Source organism: Echiichthys vipera (assembly GCF_963691815.1).
Source record: "Echiichthys vipera genome assembly, chromosome: X".
Classification (NCBI taxonomy): domain Eukaryota; kingdom Metazoa; phylum Chordata; class Actinopteri; order Perciformes; family Trachinidae; genus Echiichthys; species Echiichthys vipera.
The window spans coordinates 4,209,003-4,228,972 of NC_139825.1; the positions used below are offsets into that span (position 1 = coordinate 4,209,003).

At 41.2% G+C, this 19,970-nt stretch overlaps 1 protein-coding gene across 1 annotated transcript; it reads right to left on the reverse strand.

The window, feature by feature from the left end:
- Window positions 1–7,091: 7,091 nt before the first annotated feature.
- Window positions 7,092–10,196, reverse strand: LOC310965684 (acidic mammalian chitinase-like; the record flags this gene model as incomplete). The annotated part of the gene is made up of 11 exons (XM_083939412.1): window positions 7,092–7,342; window positions 7,548–7,680; window positions 7,760–7,876; window positions 8,027–8,209; window positions 8,298–8,421; window positions 8,495–8,619; window positions 8,728–8,893; window positions 9,382–9,438; window positions 9,689–9,893; window positions 9,984–10,010; window positions 10,172–10,196. 11 exons carry the CDS (start codon window positions 10,194–10,196, stop codon window positions 7,092–7,094), a joined length of 1,413 nt encoding a protein of 470 aa, XP_083795538.1.
- Window positions 10,197–19,970: the final 9,774 nt, after the last annotated feature.

Here is a 19,970-nt window from a genome sequence, read left to right on the forward strand (position 1 = left end):
ATCAAAGCGTAATAACCATAACGTTAAAGGAAAACTCCATCCTAAAATACAATCAAAGATCCTCTCTTTATTTATTTGGCATCTCTAGTGCAGTGTCCGTTCAAGACATGCCTGGGTCGAGCAAGAAGACGGCAGCAGTTTCGACGAGAGCTGGTTTTTCAAAAAATGTTTGAACAAACAGCATTTCCAATATGTTGTTGGCTAAAGGAGAGAGTTGACAAACTGGTGTGTGACTGCATCAAATGGCAACCCTTGTAGGATTAGATGACGAGGAAGACCAAGATGATATGGTTTTTGATGACTGGACACCAGTAAGCTACAGAAAGAGTTTTGGAGCCTCATTTATAATTCCGGTGTTTACCCTACCATTATACCCTTGCGCGTGAAGTTAATTTGATTAAATTGTATTTCTGAATAGCGTCAGATCCCAACAGGAGTCATTTAAAGATCCCAACAGCTCTATACCTTTTCCTTTCAGTAAACAAACTAAACAGCCATATGTTATTTATCTTATTTACACGACAGCATGTTGATTCTGTCTACACGATTGTGTTGCATTATTTTCAGAAAACTCCGAAAGCGTCCAAGTACTAACGGCTGCGGCCTGCTGCAGAGCCGGCTGCGGCCTGCTGCTGCAGACGTCCAGCAGGTCCAGCCCCCGCCCATGACACACACAGCCCCGCCCATGACACACACGTCACATGCCAAGCTCTGCCTACTCGGTAGAAACAGCGCCTGGATGGAGGATTTTCTCCTACTACTACGCTAGTCATAGACACAACAAAATGTAAACACAACAAAAGACCTAAACACTAGAAGCAGACACAACAATGTAAAACACAACAAAATAAATGACTAACAACAACTTATAGACTAACAACAAGATATGACACTAAAGTATGTGCAATAGAAGGTGTGTGCAATGAGATATAAATATACAAAATAACAAAACTACGAAAGCGCAGCTTAGTGCGTGTTGTGTGTAGATGGTGTGAGTGTGTGTGTGTGTGTGGCTGCATGTGGGGGCTTAGTTTGGGTGGGGGGTTGGTCAGCTGGGGTGTGTGAGAAGGTGTGAGAAGGGGCGAGAGGGTGCTTGTGGGTGTTGGGTGGAGAGAAGCGATGTGAATCGTAAGAAGACTTATTCTTAGACTTAGACAAACTTTATTGTCATTCAAGCACATTTGCATATACATGAACGAAATTACGTTGCAAGGCTCCAGAACCACGGGGCTCTCGGTGACACTGGCTGCTTCGGGGCTCTCGGTGACACTGGCTGCTATGGGGCTCACGGTGGCTGTTTTTTGGCTCTTGGGAACAGATCTTACAGCACAGACTTTTAAGTGAGAAATGAAATGGTTCCTTCTTATAATAGTTGTGTCACAGGTGAGGCAGTGAAAATGGTGAGCGTCTCTGCATTTAAAGCTGCATTTGCAGATTCGGTATTCTGCAAAACAAAATATTTATTACATTAGAGTTATTGACAGCCTAACACAAGTACAGTATTTGCTTCTGTAGACCACATAAAGAGTGACAATACCTCCATGGCGGACTGCTGCATCCAAATGTTTTTTCATATGGTGCACTATACTGTCATGCTGGCTTGTCTTAAAAGGACAACAAAGACAGTTATAAGATTCCCCTGAGGGAAAAACTGGCTCCTCACTTGCTGCGAAATGGGTTGGATGCTGAACAAAAATAGAAGAACAATTGACCATTAGATTCAAGATACACAAGGCATATTAGCATTAACATTATTATAAGTCTCAAGTCTTTAAAAAAGAAAAGTCATATGTCTCTTCTAGCTGTAATGAGCCTTCTCTCATATGTACTTTTTTCCTAAGAATACTACACAGCTATATCTAAGCAATTCATGGCATTTACTGTGTTATTGTCACTCCTTTATCTATTAGCATATAGTATCAGTACTGATTAGTTGTTTGTTGCATATATAATCACTTTAAACAGGCTATTGCAATGCAATATGAAGAAAACACACCATGAATGTTTCCTTTAAAGGAAACTTGCCCCCTGTTGTGCAGGCGCAGTGGGACCAGAAAGAAAACATTGGCTGTCGGGCGGGAGGCGGGGCTTCACCTTCTAGCGGGAGGCGGGGCTGCTGGCGGGAGGCGGGACCTGCTTGAGGCGGGACCTGCTTGATCGTCTGCAGCGCAGCAGGCCGCAGCCGTTACCCACTCAAAGCGTCGGAGATTCACTCAAAGATCGTTTGTTAAATAGTTTGTAAAGAGGCTCCACTCCTAACGGGAAAAACGAAATGGACACTTATCAGAGATCCTTTATTATTTAGTTTGAGAAGATGATTCACTTCCACAAAAAAACCAATAAAACAGAATTAAACAAAACAAACTTATTTGGACCGTTTGGACAATTATTTTAGACAATTTCTGATGCTGAGTGTAGCTCATTGTGCAATACACTGATTTAAACTGAGTTTGCACTGCGGCCCTGATTATTGTTGTTGTATAATTGGGATCCTTCTGTCTGGTGGTTTTTAATAAATGAGTTCATGAATGTGTTAACGCTGATTCATTAATCCATGTAGGGATTGACCTTTATTACGAACCTCATCATTAAATTGTCTGATTAAACACCATTGTTCATTTCAGTTTATTGTAATTTAGTTTTGTGTGGTTAATGTGGCCCGGGAAAGGGAAGTTTGGGGTCCCCTGGTGAAGCTGCTGCCCCTGCGACCCGACCCCGGATAAGCGGTTGAAGATGAGATGAGTTTTGTGTGTTTGTTTGTGTTTTTATATTTTTGTTTAGTTTAAAATGTTGGAAATAAAATATAAACAAAACAAACAAACAAAACCCCACAACAAACTGTGGCTATCTTGACTTGCAAATTTATATTTTAAATTGACAAATTCATGTAATTCATAGCCCAATTCAAACTACATTAAAAAATAATTTGTTTCCCTCTGTTCACTACTATTTTTTTTCCTAAAATACTGTCCTGTTGGGTCCACAAATGTATGTTACTTGCCCCATTTGGCCTGGCAGCTTTAAAAGGTTGATATTCCTTTTACACTCTTTCTTTCATAGTAAACCGGAGGCTTTACTTACTCTACACTTAGTCCATATGCAAAATCACCTGTACTCCATGCATTTAACAAAAAGGATAGAGTGGCTGCTACAAAGCTGACTATAACTGAATTCTTCCATGCTATAACTGTCACTCCGCTGCTGTGTTCTGTTCCCAGAGTGTGGCACTTTTTGACGTATGTCTTCCTCTGCACACATCTGTAGAATGTCTTTGGATCATCTGATCTCTGGTACAGTCCGTCAACTCTGTGCGTGCAGAAGCTGCTGACAGGTTACACGGTAATGTTCTGGAAGCAGCTGTTGTCCAGTTTTGCTGTGGTGATTTGCTGTGTGGGCTGTGTGCCTTCAGAAGGAGAGGAAGGGCTTGTGAGGAGAGTTACTGCAGGTGTCGTTTCCTGTTCTGCCCAGTCTAGGAAAAAGATAATGAAAAGCACTGTATTAATCTTATAATTCACTGTTTTCCGTTGGGTCCAGTATTCCATTCAAAACAAATAAAAGAGGCCCAACCAGTGGAACAATAAGTTATGATTGACCTGCAATTATTTTCTCCACAATGTGTCTGTGTATCCGATAATCTTACTATTGGACCAATCAGCCTGAAATTTCTTTTGCAAATTAATGACTGTATGCTCAAGGACCTCTCGTGGTCGTGGTGCTTCACATTGTTTAAAAAACCTGTTTTATTTACTGTTTTATACCGTCATTAATTGCTGACTCCTCACCATGGATATACTATCCTAACTTGTCTTAAACCAGTACCCCTACTGGCCTAATCATGGGAATGTGAATCACAAGTGATCAAGAACTGCTTCAATTACATAGCAAGAAGTATTTCTCGGCTAAAAACCTGCCTTAACTCGTCTACACATTTCAGACTTTGTCGTGGCTCAAAAACTGACAAAAGAAAAGTTTAATCTCATTTTGAACTGGAGCATCTGCGGATTATTGCCATACCCGATATTTTATGGTGAACTTAAATTAGGCACAATATGAGATGAATAAATCCCAATTTTTGTGATATTCGTCACCATCTTGACTATAAGGGAGCTGGAAGGTAGTGGGATCTCACAGGATTGTGGTCAAAAAATAAACTGCAGGTCTCAGGATTTAGCTCGTGTTAACCAGAGGGATGAAGTAAAAAAAAAAATGAAGTCGAAAAGAAGATTAAAGCAGGTCATGAACTGCTTGGATGCCTGCACAGTCTAAAAAAACAACTAACAGCACAGCTCGAATTACTGACCAAATGTACAGATACAATTAGAATATGTTCTGAATCCGTCCAAACATCTGTAATTCAGCAAACACATATTCCCCCAAAGAGCACAACATGTGAAAAAATATTATTGTTATTTATGATGTATTGGTTCTCAGTTCTCAGAAAGTGTAAGTTTCTGTATCTTCACCTTCACTGAGTTTATATTTTAGATGTGATATCGGTTGATATTTGCCCTGTTCACAAAACTGTCCAGAAAAGTCATCCATATCCAATGTCCACACAGCTGCTCCTCCCAGATGTCGGCTCTTCAGATAGTCCACCTGACAATCATAGGTCAAACAATCAAACTCTCGTGTAGACAGATTTGTTTATACTGAACCTTGGCATCATAGCTCCTCTGGTTATCAAAGCCCACCTGTTATGTTCATGCTGATAAAGCTGCAGTAGCACTAGTAGCACTCAAAGTGGTGGTAGAGACTGTAGTTCAATTCAATTCAATTTTATTTATAGTGCCAAATCATAACAAAAGTTGTCTCAGGACACTTTACAGACTAGGTAAATACCACACTCTATGACTTATTTATGATTTACATAGACCCAACAATTCCCCTGTAGAGTACGGTGGCAACGAAAACTTTCCCTATAACAGGCAGGAACGTAGGACAGACCCAGCTAGAGTCTCTCTCCAGAGAAAGAGAGAAAAGACAAAGACAGACACAAAGACAGAGACAGACACACTTCCAGTAACTATAATAATATCTATAGTAATGTGAATATGACATATGTTATTGCAGTTAATACAGCAGAATAGGAGAAACAAGCACAGCTAAGGTGATAGATTATAATAGCAGCAGGAAGCGTCATGCAGGACCTAGGCAGCAGGCACCACCACCATCAGCAGAAACCTGAGAGACGAAGCACAAACAACACCGGGGAAGAAGTGAATTAGTAACATGCATTGATGAGACATGAATGATACAGACAGAGAGGAGAGAAGCGCAGAGTATCTGGAAAAGTATTATCCCCCGGCAGACTAGGCCTATAGCAGCATAATTAAGCAGAACAAAATCAGCTTAAAAATAACAACATTGCTAAGCCCTAGCTGTCAGCTTTATCAAAAGGGAAAGTTTTAAGTGTACTCTTAAATATGGGGACAGTGTCAGCCTCCAGAATAACACTTGGGAGTTGGTTCCACAGGAGAGGAGCTTGGTAGCTGAAGGCTCTGCCTCCCATGATAGCACTGTTCATGTCGGCTGTTTGTGCTCTATTCCCAGTGGGAGCCTCCCATTGTGTGGCACTTCACACTGTGGAATAGAGCCAGAGAAATAGGAGGGTAACATCACTCCAGTCTCACATCTCATATTACTATGAATCGAATGGTTTGTTATTCAAGCACCAGAAATGCGCTAAAAATACCTTTACTTAACACACCTGAAATTAGACTTAGATAATGACGAGTATAATGTCTGATGCATTAGTAATAAAAGGAAAAAGTAGCAAGAACAAAATATCAGTGAATAATTTTTATTTAGCTTAAAACATTTTTTTCTTTAAATAGGAAACTACCAGTTAAGTTTAAATATGAAATCATTCTGCCTTAACAGGAAGGACCGGCTCAGGACTCTGATATTCTTTCCACAATTCAGAGTGACCCATTACTACATTTTCACCGTAAGCATTTTTAACACAAAACTCTTGCATCTGCAAATATCAATCTAATGATGATTTTTTGGGCCCCCTACTGGCAACAGGAAGTTACATTTTATATATTTTGATGTCCTTTTCTTAGCCAGTTGAGCACATACACTAACATCTCAATACTAACTTACAGAAACACAGCGCCATCTGTTAGCAACAGGAAGTCAGCCTGGAGAAAACCCACGCAGACACGGGGAGAACATGCAAACGTGTTTTTCTTTATTAACTTGTTAATAGATGCTTGTGTTGTGTCTGTTTATTTAATATAACACAAAGATGAAAATGCCAACCTCTTGAGGAAAGAATGTAGAATAGAATAGAAATATTTTATTATTGATCCCAAGCTGGGAAATTGCTGTTTGTGCAACTCCAAAATCCTCAACTGACCATGACTAACAGTGTAGTTGCTGTATAAGCCTGAATTAAGTAAGTATATTTCATGAGACATTAGATTAGCTGTCACTTTCCTTCTTTGAGGGTAGTACTCTAGTTTAACTGGAGTCATTTTAATCATCTTTGATAATGATTTGTGATGTGTGTGCTAATATTAATTATTAACAATACCTTTATTGAGAATACTCAATCTCATAATCTGATTGTGAGTCAATGCCCTATAAAATTAAGATTTGGTACAAAAACAAGCATACTCATTCGGGAAGCAGTACTAAAAAAAGTATATACAGCTCTGCAGTTAAACTGTGTGGTAACATGTGGGCATGTCTCCAAAGTATGGAGAAAGTAGTACTGTACATTGAAGATTGAAGTCTGTCGAAATTCTCATTCATCCAGGTCATAGTTATCTTAAGGTTGTTGAATCAGAAGCAATAGGACTTTCAAGATTCTACTACCAAGTCCAGTTACATCTTTGGATAGTACATTGGAATTAATACCTAGCTTGAAATGACGAGCCAGCACTCAACAACTTGTACCAAAGTACTTCAATGCTTTAGTGTGCAATCTGCAATTTGTTACATATTTAACAAGAATACATATTGTATCTATATAACTAGACTCATTTGGATAAATTATTGTATACATTGGATACATGAGAACTTTAACAGTCATTTTAATTGTTGACTTTTGCATCCGTTGTAATACACTTGTCTCCACTTGTGGCTCAGGGCCAGGCGCAGCACTTGCAGCTGTCATCAAAGATAGATCCACTTCCACATTGCCTTACGTGTGTGATGCCACCAGCACACATGTAAAAGCTGTTCTTGTCACCTGGGTGTGGGTACAGGCCGTCAGGTTTGCCGTTGCAAAAGCCAGATCCTGGAGCGTGGGTGGTGGTAGTGGTGGTGGGGGTTGGAGGGGAGGGGGTGCTAGCACCAGGTTTGGGGGTGGTGGTAGAGGGCAGTGGGGGCAGCTCTGAATGACAAGAAGAAGAAGAAGAAGAAGAAGAAGAAGAAGAAGAAGAAAAAGAAGAAGAAGAAGAAGAAGAAGGGGTTGGAAGCAGATAAATAATTGTCAACTAATGTTTATCTATAACTTGACTGTGATTTTAACAAAAATCCAGATAGCACTGGACATTACTTTATTTATTATCGTTTTCAATTCCCATTGATAATCTTACCAATATTAAGAAGTTTGCGGAGATGAGCCAGCAGAGGGTGGCTGCCCTCACCGCAGAATCGCCCTGCAAAGTCATCCAAATCAAGGGCCCACACAAAGGCACCACCAAACTTCTGCTCCTGTAGGTAGCGCACCTATAGGAGCAAAAATAAATATATTGGTGTAAATACTTTTGATTTGCTGTTCAAAATATAGAGATGATGCACCACCCACCTTGATCTCATAGCTCTCCCTGGTGTCAAATCCCACCCACTCGTTGTTCTTGGTGGCATAGGGAACTTTCTGATCCTCAATCCACTGAAGGGTGGTCTCTTTCACAAAGCCACAGATCTAGACCATAGACATCAAAATGTTGGCGTAGCTTTACAAGTGATGTGACCTATTTAAATTATTTTCACACAGGAAATAAATGCCAATGTATGTCATATATACTGAACATCCTATTGTAATTGGTTTACTCCAGCCTTATGTAAACTGTACCTCATAGTAGGACCAGAATCCAGCTTCACGTGTGAATGGTCCGGCTGATGCAGGGCCGCTAGCTGGGGCTCCAACGCCAGTGTTTGATGATGTCAGACGGAAGGTACGACCATAAGCAGCAAATCCCATCCTTAGCTTTTCCACTGGGGTGCCTTTGTCTCTCCAGTATTTCATGGCAAAGTCCTACAAAGGTCGATAGAAGAGGTGAAGTAAAGCTATTTAAAAAGGTGCAACCTAGTTAATTTTTCCTTAGATAGGAATGTCCACTTACAGTATTAAAGTAGATGAGATCACCAAAGTCCTTGGAGCCGCGGAACAGTGGGCTGTTGTGTCCAGTAAACTGCTCCCAAGTTCCATGGAAGTCATAGGTCATCACATTGATGAATTCCAACTCCCTTGAGATAGCAAATAAAGATATAGTAATTTCAAAGTTTTTTTTTTGTAGAACTAGGTAGACAGCACACTCACTTGGCAATCTCAGCAATCTCATATCCGGCATCGATGGTTCCCTTTCCAGCAGACACTGCAGCAGTCAGCATGAGCTGAGGTTTGCCAGTGGACTTGGTCTCAGCTGCGTAAGCAGCAACGAGCTCCTGCAAATACAGACCAAAGAGGACATAAGAAAGAAGTCAACATGAAGTAAATCATTGCTCACTAGCTGGGAATTACAGCTAGAAACTTAAGAAAGGAGTATCACCCACCCTGCAGAGCAGAGTGAACCGCTGTTTGTCCTCTGGAGGACTACCACGAGATCCAGGGTACTCCCAGTCCAGATCCAGACCATCAAATCCATGAGTCCTCAGGAATTTGATAGAAGACTGGATGAATGTCTGACGGTTGGCTGGAGTGGACACCATGATGGAGAACCTGCAGGGAAGCTTGACCTTTGTTATCATACTTAGTATGAACAACAACCCTTTTCAGAAAAGTAGACTGCCTACAGTGTTAAAGACATGCATAATTCATATTTGGGACTGTTTGGATAGGAAATGTTTTACAATACATGTTTAACAAGTTTTTACAATTTAACATATGAGCTTCATTGCTAGCCAACAACATTATTTGGTTTATTTGTTCTAAATCATACAGTTAATATTATTTGAAACTAGTATTACAAAGGCTGTATGTTAAGATGACATCTGTCAAATATGCCTGCTTGACAGCTGCCAAACAAAAACCATGCACAATAGATGCATATAGGCTATAGCTTTGCATACATGTTATCAGTTTAGACTTCATTGGATTTTCACAATGTTTCCAGAATGCATTGGTTATAACACTGGCAACATACTGTAACTCTGTATTTGTGTAAGCATGTGCTACATTGTGTTTATGGTTCAACAAGTTCTACTCACTGTCTTGAACCAAAGTTCCATCCACCAACAGCCAGCAGAGTCTTCAGATGAGGATTTCTGGAAACAGTGCAGAGGCTTGGTTAAAACTTAACATTTCCAGTTCATAATGCTTGTGACAGAACGATGTATCACACTCAATTAATGCATTTGGGAACATCTCTTGGCTTGAGTCATTGTTACAAGAAGGGCCCCATTACTTAGCTTTACCCTGCTGAAGACCTCTTGTGCAAGACACTGAACTTTAGCTGGCTCCAGAGGTACTGCAGCTTAGCCTGACCTCGTACCTATCTCAACTCTGCTCACTTACTTGGTCTTCAGGGCATTGAAAGACTTGTAGAGGACATCATCATTCCACTCGTAGGTAACAAGCTCGTTGTTACTGTTGATGATGGAGAAGGCGTAGATCAGGGTGGTGCACAGGAAGGGGTCCACATCCTGTGGCATGTATTTCCCCATACCTGGTCTGTACTGGGACCAGTTGGTGAAGTAACATACCATCTGGGTGGCAGATCCTGTGTGGGAGTATATATAATTTAAAAAAAAATTTTACAAAGTGAAACTCTAAATCAAATGATAGTAATTTATCAAAAAGTATGACTTACCCAGCTGGCAAATCACCAGGCATAAGCCTAAAGAATGCAGCGGAATAATCAGTTAGACAAATTAAAGCACATTCTACAATCTAATTTTAGCCCTATAAAAAAATCAAACATTGGCCTCAAAAGACAATCTGTACACCAGACGGATGTCTATAGTGAAGAGTAATACAGCATCAAATGAAGACAAATACCTGCTAGAATAGTGAGCCTGGTCATCTTGAAATCACTTCTCACCACTTAACTGGATAACTATAAGACAGAAAGTGAACCAGGGTACATGCTTGAAACAAAAAAATGAAATTAAAATTCTCAAGATCATTACAGTTAAAAAATAAAAACTCAGAGGCATTGTTTTCCCCTGTTAACTCACCTTGGGAATAGATGAGGGACCCAAACAACATCAGCAAAGTTGGGCCTTTTATACACTATTACACTTGATTGTGCACAGAGAAAGGAGGCGGTGTCACACCCTTTGATAAATTGGGGTAATAAATGTTATGATTATTAGAGCATATTTTGATAAGATCCTGTAACTATAGGTGTATATGTAGACAATTATTTACTTGCAGTTTACAGCATGCACTCAACACATGAACAAGTTGAAATTAAGGTCACTAAACAGATCACATTATCATATCCTTAATCAGCCAAAGTGACCTGTGGATCATAGTCCTGACATTTTACCTATGTTTGCAAAATGTTGCACAATGTTACTTGATGTTACTGTTGCTATGGTATGACTTGATCCTAAAATTCAGACAACTGAAGAATAATATTTGATCATTAAAACATCAATTAATAATTTATTTAGCCTGTAAAACCCAGACATTAGCTGCTTCTAACTTTCATATTATGGAAATTAAATACCTAATTTTCGCTGTTGCTCTGACATAACCAGTCATTAGATGACATCCCATGGTGGTCATCATTTTATACATTTGATTAATCAAATGTCCCTCTCAATATTAAGACCATGTGTATTTAGGGTGCAGTGTGAAACCTCAGAAGTAATGGTTGCAATCTGCCATAAAACAGAAAGTGCTGTTGATGCTAAACTTCAGTAAATGAAATAAATATATAATACATAACATATAAATAAGGGCCACTGTAATGACCTTACAAAAATAAAACATTTCCACCATAAATTGGTCCTTACAAATCCACCGCAATGCAGGAAATTATCATTATCATTTTATTGTAGTTTTACAAAATAAAAAAATATTTAAGTTAATATATTGGCATCTAAAATAGTTAATAAGTGAACAAAAATAATTGTATATTGTAATTAAATGAAATTAATTTTATTCCAAGTTTTTAAAACACCCTCTGAAATACAACATTTTGCACTGAATAAATCATCTGTAGGTATAAAATGTAAAGTGAATAATGTATATATTAGACTTAAATCTGCAACTAGTGATACATTTGTCACATTTTGAATAAAACAATATTGAGAAAAAAAATAGAATCAATATTGACTGTGACACTTAATGTGCTTTGACTGACTACAATATAACAATGAAAACATATGCATTGTAAATGGACCTGTACTTCTATAGCGCCTTTCTAGTTTTCTGACAACTCAAGGCGCCTTCACACTACTTGTCACATTCACCCATTCACACAGACATTCACACTGATGGTCAGAAGGACATCTACATACCAGCTAATCGAACCACTCACACCACATTCACACACCCATGCGCAGCACAGGGAGCAATTCGGGTTTCAGAGTCGTGCCCAAGGACACTTCAAAACGCAGACCAGGGGAGCTGGGATCTGACCGCTGATGTCTCGAATGGAGGACAAGCCGCTCCAACACTGAGTCACAGCCACAGTTGTGAACCCAGTCGGTATCTCTTGACATTCTCCTGTTCTAGATTAACAACTCTGATTACTTTATCTCTTTTCTTTGTTGAACACTGGCCATGACCATCAACCATCAAGGTGTTCCTCAGCTGGCAACTTGTTTTTCCACTCCACAATAATCGTGGGCTGACCAGGAGATAAGTGTGGAGCTATTGAAATGTTTTTTTTGTTTTGCCAAATTAAACAATAATAATCAAACGTGAAAACTTAGTTTTTGTTTTGTATCATATAGGGGCAAAGGCATTTTGCTACTGACTAATCAGAAGTTGCTCCTTTGAGCCCAGTTCATTTTTGTACTTCTGTTGAGTGTTTCAAGACGATGCAAAGGCCAAAACTCCGACTAACTCTTTCTATGGTGGTGCAGCAGCTTAGTACACATGAAGGCAGTATGTAGCTTGAAGTACACAGCAGCAGGGTTATTCAACTTCAATTGCAAGTGGGCCAAATAGGAAGATCACTTGGTGTCCGTGGGCTACCAGAATATTTGTCAAGTATGGATACAAATTACTCTTATGTATATATATTAATTAAATTACAAAATGGAAAATAAACTACTGTAGTAACATGCATGCCTTTTCTTTAATTTTAATCTGGTATCATTAGAATCAATTACACACTGAAAAAAAGTGACTTTTGTTATAGTAAAATGTATTATATGGGGCGGCTGTGGCTCAGTGGGTCGCCCTCCATTCGAGAGATTGGCAGTTCGATTAGATGGTATGTAGATGTCCACTGCCATCAGTGTGAATGTCTGTGTGAATGGGTGAATGTGACAAGTAGTGTGAAAGCGCCTTGAGTAGTCAGAAGACTAGAAAGGCGCTATATAAGTACAAGTCCAGTCCATTTATTAAATTAATCTAAGTAATTTACACATAGTAAAATTAAAATTCAGTGGAAACTAGATTATGTAAGTGAAGTAAACATTTGAAAATGTACACATTTTATTCATGTAATAAATTCACTGAATAGAAGAATACATTTCATTAAATCACTGCACATTAACTTTGAAATACTAATTAAATTTTACTCTGAAAATCTTTTTATCATGGATGAGTAATTTCTAGTTAATTAACCTTCTGTTCTCATATTTGTGATAACTGTGACGTATCTCGGGAACAAAAGGTCGAAAACAGTGTGGCACCGTTGGAAAGCCTGTACATGAAAACATATTCAAAGGATCTCAGGTCCTTCCATTCCATCCATGAGATGCGGCAGAAAAAAGCCTGGCCGAAAACTCCCATGATGCATAGTGGGATATATTTTAACAATAATGCATCATAAACACCAAGTATGATATACTACCGAGTTGGTCTTGATATCAGCTGTCAGAATCTAGATATAATTACTAAAAATTCCCCACTGCATCAGACAAGTCTTGTTGACGAGAGTATATGAGATGGGAAGCCTGTGTTTATTTTAATTACTAATTTAATTACTTTTAATTACTGCAGTACTCCACCCCATCTGTTCTGTCTGGAAGACTAGTAAGGCCCCAGGAAAAAAAATTGAATGGGTGAATTATTTTCTAATTATTTCTGAGCCAGAATTCTGACTTTAATCTCAGAATTCTAATTTCAAGAATTCAATTTCTGAGATTACAGTCAGAGAAATTTTGTCTTTTTTCCTCAGAATTCAGATTTTTTTTCTGAAACAGATACATTTTTTTTTTTGCCCCGGTATTATTGTTCTTTTTTTCAGTGGCCCTAATACTCTGCTCATCTTCCATAGAGCTGTCATTCTGCCTGGTGACTAAATACTAAATGTCTGCCAATCACTGTTATAATAAATGTAAAATATTTATATATATATATATGTTTTCTAAACAGAATGTGCTTATCAGGCCTATGTCCCCTGTACACTATGACCCAGCCCTGTTATTCACTTTCTCAATCACGTTTTCTTCCACATATCCCTCCTGTGAGGGTTTTTAACCCTCATCAAAGTATGATCGTTAGAAATCAATTCGCCATCCGCGACTCATGCAGGTGAAAAACCTCGGGCCTTCATTTCGTCATCATGTAATCATTCTTGATCATCTCATCATTCTATGGAGGAGAAAAGTTCTGCATAGTCCCCATGGCCTCTGTTTTGACATACATAGATAATGGGTGACTGCGCTGGGCGCGAGCAACGGCTGCATTGATTTCTTCACGTTAGTCTTTTAGCATATGATAAAAATTAACCAGTGATAAAACATTTGTAAATGAAACTATAAAAACTGTCAATTATTAAACGGTAACACGGTAAATTATAAACTGTAAAACTGTAAATTATAACTGCAATCATGATATAGTGTTATTACCTGTAAAACTTTCAACTGAAATCATCAATATAGTGTAAGCCTGAGCAACTGTGGATTAGCGCTTGCCTGCGTTGTGCAGTTTTGTTAAATCAGAACATGAAATTAGAGTATATATGTGTCTATATCTGAAAATGAATCTTAATCTTATTATTACCTTTAAAAATATCAACTGAGTTACAAATGTAGTGTAAGCCTGAGCAACTTTAGATTTGCGCTTGCCTGCGTTGTGCAGTTGTGTTAAATCATGTTTTCATTAGAATAAAAATGAATCTTAACCTAACTGAATATAATGAATGGAAACAGTTATTAAATCATGTTTTGATTAGAATAAAAATGAATGAATGAAAACACTGAACAATGAATGAAAATGAATCTTAATCTAACTGAGTATATTTAATGACTTTCCTGACTCTCAACTATGCAGATCATCCGCTGTGATCTGGTGATTATAACCATCTAATCTGTGTGTGTGTTTACATCCACCATACCATATCCCTCCTGAAGTCACTATATGTGATTTACCTTGATTGTCTTATTAACATAAAACCTGTAACTATTATCTAGTGTATGATTATGATGTAACCTTTATACTGCATATACACACATATGAAATGAATGAACATTCTTGTACAGTCTTAAATAATAATGGAATAATATGTGGGTTAATATGTGTCGGCATCGCCCATCATCAGTCCTGGAAGTCGCCGACTCCGCCACTACCAAGATTCAGTTTGGCAGTATTTCAGCGTGAGAGGATGTTTCATGGCACAGTCCTGATAAGCTCTCTCTCAAATAGTTTGTGTCCATTTCACCATCCTCCTTACTGCTCCAAAAGAGAAAAAAAAAAAAATCAGAAAACATGTAGACATTCCATAGTTCATTTGTCCTGGGTAGTGGTTCAGTTGACCAAGTTTTGTATCCTCCACTGCCCGCTTATACAACATTCCCTGGATCCACCTTTTCAGTATGGGTATGATGCAACAGTGTAGGGATGCTACAATAATTAACACTATGAAAATGATCGCAATAGCTTTTATACATAACGCTCCCCACTCTCCGGCTATTGCTTCTAGTCCTCTCCACTCACGTGGATCTCTGCCAGCATTTTTTGTCATTTTGGCCCACAGCCCCTTCAATTTGTTCAAAGAAAAAGTTTTATTAGCGGCCGTATTGTTTGGTATGTATGTGCAACATTGCTCTCCAAACATGTAGCATACTCCTCCTTGTTCGGCTAGTAGCCAATCTAATGCCAGCCTGTTTTGTCTCGTCATTTCGGAGGTCGCATGTAACTGTGCACCAAATACTTCAAAGCCCTCTAAGGTGTAATTGAGCAGCCTCTGTTGGTTATAGTACACGTAATTTATCCACTCTACATTCTTGTTAACGGTGATCCACGGTATGATAGACTCAAGATCCGCTTTAATCTCATCTCAGGCCTTAAACTCGTATGGAATGCCTCGTGGGTTGTCCTATCACATCCAAGTACACTTCCCTGTCCCCCATAAGACTTCTTCTCGTTCGGGTCTTTCCTGCAACTAACTCGTCCACTCCTGAATAAATCACAGTTGTTGGCACCTTTAACCTTACTAATGTACACAGCCCAACCCACCTTATTGGTAATACATTTAATACTCTATCCCCTCCACACATCCAATAACTGTCTGCGATGGGAAAGGTCTGGTCACCGAAAAAAAATAATGTAGGCAAAGTCATGGTTACATTAGCACAATCCTGTTCTAAAGTCTCTGAAGGGTTTTCGAACCACACTGGTGACATAATTGATGTCTTGTTTGGAAACCAGGATAGTACCCATGTAACACTACACTTTACGGTGGTGTTGCCTACTTCAACACCACCTTGATCCCTGAAGACTCCGCTCGCGAAGCACTCGTACTCAGCCTCTGGGCGTATGTTGTAATTTGTCGGGGGGGGGGGGGGGGGGGGGGCGTCGTCTTCGACAGTCTGTGTCTTAAAATCTGCACATTTTATGTCGTATTTATTGTCTCCAAACCTCAAATATGAATGTATTCTCTGAGAACCATATAGTAATCTACATCCAAGACCACACACAGGTTGGCAAAAGAACATCGGTGCATGTTTATTCTCAGTAAACTGTCCTTTTTTACAGACTTGTTTCTGATACTCTGCACACTCTCTAGAGTTATACTTTTCTGGGATTACCGTAGGCCTCGCTCCGGGACTTTTAGAACACACTAAACAGTCTTTTGCCGTCAGGTCTTTGGCCGTAGCCCACACACTCTTGTACCAATAGTTCTGTGCGGCTCGGGCCTCCAGCTCATCTTTAATCTTTCTATTTTCTTTTGGCCGTACCCACTTGGGCTTAAATGTTCTCGGCCCTGCCACAGGAAATGCTCTTGGACCGGCTATGGGGCTGTCTCCATTACAAGTCACGTCCACCAATACCTCCAGCCCACCTTGAGGATCGTTACACTCTACTTTATTTTTAGTTGCATTGTCTGTTCTATACATTCTCTGTACTACTACTTTTGTGATCTTGATTAGCCCTGTGGTCACTTGTTTTGGTTTTACTGTGGTGGTTCTCTGGGTTGTTGTACTGATTGTAATGCTTTCATGTGTGGTCGTGGTTCTGGCTGGTGTTGTAGTACTCTTAGTTGTAGTAGTCGTCTTAGCTGGTGTTGTAGTACTCTTAGTTGTAGTAGTAGTCTTAGCTGGTGTTGTAATACTTTTAGTTGTAGTAATAATCGTACTCACAGGTGTAGTTACTTCTTCTTCAGGCGCGGCGCTAACACTATTGAGTTCATATGTTTTAACAATATTATTTGCTGCATTATCTACTTCCATGATCCATCCACACAACGCCTCTTGCACTACCGGCATGCGTTTCATTGCCCCCTTGTCCCACACTGACGCTCCTAACTTATCTGACATCCACCCACATATAACTTGCCTACTTTCATCTTTGAGGATTTCTGAAATCGTCACCTCTCTTCTTTCTACCAAACCTGCTCGTTCTTGTGCTGGGAGGTGTAGTCTTAATCTCCCTCCTGTTACCACCTCTGTCCTAAGTCCTTCATTCCCTTCTAACTTCTCTGGTACCTCTGGTCTTGTAACTTGTTCTGGAAGTATTTCTCTATCCTCCCAAATCCATGCTGTTTGGCTCTGTCTTTTCTTTCGCATTTTTATGCTTTCCTGCGTTAGACGCTCAAATGGATTGTACATTTGTTTCTATCTGACAATGCTGGCAGGTGGCACAGAGTGTTTAATTTTGCATCATACTCATCTGTTTTAGACTGGTGGATCCTTGTCTGGGGCTGGATCGCCTTTTCCCTGTCTCTGACTCCTTTCTGTGGACTCTCGCTTGTCGGTACCTGGCTTGGCATGGTTCTGCTCTCCACAGTCATCATACTCTGAACACACAGGAATGTCAGAGTCAGTTTTACCACATTTCTCATCTCCAACTTCTGCCGTTGGGTTCCCTTCATCCTTGATTCGCTTTTTTGTGCAGTGGTTCAGATGATACCACGTGGTGCTCCCTTCGGCCTGGACAGCTGTCGGCGTGGCCCTGACCACCTGGTACGGTCCTTCCCAACGCGGTTGATGCCACTTCCTCCGGAACACCTTGATCCACACCAAGTCTCCTGGTTTCACTGGTGACTCCCCTCACAAACCCCCTCCTTACGCCTGCGGGTTGTAGGGGGGAAAACTCCGACTGTTGTTTGTGCATATGCACCGAACAGCAGTTCAGAGTATTCGGCCTTCTTGGAGACCCTGAATAGAGTCCTGCATGGGGCTCCGGTAGGGGACTCCATAGTTCTGCTGGGAGACTTCAACGCCCACGTGGGCAATGATGGAGACACCTGGAGAGGCGTGATTGGGAGGAACGGCCTCCCTGATCTAAATCCGAGTGGTCGTCAGTTATTAGACTTCTGTGCTAGTCACGGATTATCTATAACTAACACCATGTTTGAACATAAGGATGCTCATAAGTGTACGTGGTACCAGGGCACCCTAGGCCAGAGGTCGATGATCGATTTTGTGATCATATCATCTGATCTGAGGCCGTATATTTTGGACACTCGAGTGAAGATAAGGGCAGAGCTGTCAACTGATCACCATCTGGTGATGAGTTGGATCAGGGGATGGGGGAAGATTCTGGACAGACCAGGTAAATCCAAACGAGTAGTGCGGGTGAATTGGGAACGTCTGGAGGAGGCCCCTGTCCGAGAGATCTTCAACTCACACCTCCGGCGGAGCTTTTCTAGCATCCCTGTGGAGGTTGGGGGCATTGAACCGGAGTGGGCAATGTTCAAAGCTTCCATTTCTGAAGCTGCAGCGGTGAGCTGTGGCCTCAAGGTCTTAGGTGCCTCAAGGGGCGGTAACCCTCGAACACCGTGGTGGACACCGGTGGTCAGGGACGCTGTCCGACTGAAGAAGGAGGCCTTCCGGGATATGGTATCCCAGAAGACTCCAGAGGCAGTTGCAAGGTACCAACAGGCCAGAAGGGCTGCAGCCTCTGCTGTGTCAGAGGCAAAGCAGCGGGTGTGGGAGGAGTTCGGAGAAGCCATGGAGATGACTTTCGGGTGGCACCAAGGTGCTTCTGGAAAACCACTCGACATCTCAGGAGGGGGAAACGGGGAACCGTCCAAGCTGTCTACAGTAAGGACGGGACGCTGGTGACCTCAGCCGATGAGGTAGTCAGGCGGTGGAAGGAGCACTTTGAGGAACTCCTTAATCCGACTAACACGCCCTCTTTTGTAGAGGCAGAGCTGGAGGCTGATGGGGAATCATCGTCAATATCCCTGGTGGAAGTCACTGAGGTAGTCAAACAACTCCACTGTGGCAAAGCCCCAGGGGTTGATGAGATTCGTCCAGAAATGCTGAAAGCTTTGGGTTTGGAGGGGCTGTCTTGGTTGACACGCCTCTTTAACATTGCGTGGAAGTCTGGGACAGTGCCAAGGGAGTGGCAGACCGGGGTGGTTGTTCCTCTTTTTAAAAAGGGGGACCAGAGGGTGTGTGCCAATTACAGGGGTTTCACACTACTCAGCCTCCCTGGTAAAGTCTACTCCAAGGTGCTGGCAAGGAGGATTTATCCTATAGTCGAACCTCAGATTGAAGAGGAACAATGTGGATTCCGTCCTGGACGTGGAACAACGGACCAGCTCTTCATTCTCGCAAGGATCCTGGAGGGGGCTTGGGAGTATGCTCATCCAGTCTACATGTGTTTTGTGGATCTGGAGAAGGCATATGACCGGGTCCCTCGGGAGATACTGTGGGAGGTGCTGCCGGAGTATGGGGTGAGGGGTTCACTACTGTGGGCCATCCAATCTCTGTACACCCAAATCGAGAGCTGTGTCCGGATCCTCTGCAGTAAGTCGGATTCGTTCCCGGTGGGGGTTGGCCTCCGCCAGGGGTGCACTTTGTCACCAATCCTGTTCGTGATTTTCACGGACAGGATATCGAGGCCTAGTCATGGTGGGGAGGGGTTGCAGTTTGGTGGGCTGAGGATCTCGTCTCTGCTCTTCGCAGATGATGTGATCCTGATGGCATCGTCTGACAGTGACCTTCAGCACGCACTGGATCGGTTCGCAGCCGATTGTGAGCAGCGGGGGCGGTGTTGCAGTCGCTCTACCGCACAGTTTTGACGAAAAGAGAGCTGAGCTGGAAGGCAAAGCTCTCGATCTACCGGTCAATCTTCGTTCCTACCCTCACCTATGGTCATGAATGTTGGGTCATGGGCCATCCCAAGTTTTGAATGAATGGTTGGAGGCAGGAAAAGCCCTGATAGCCGAGTTGGAAGCAAAAAGGGTTAAGTTTCCCTCTAATGCAATTATTAATTT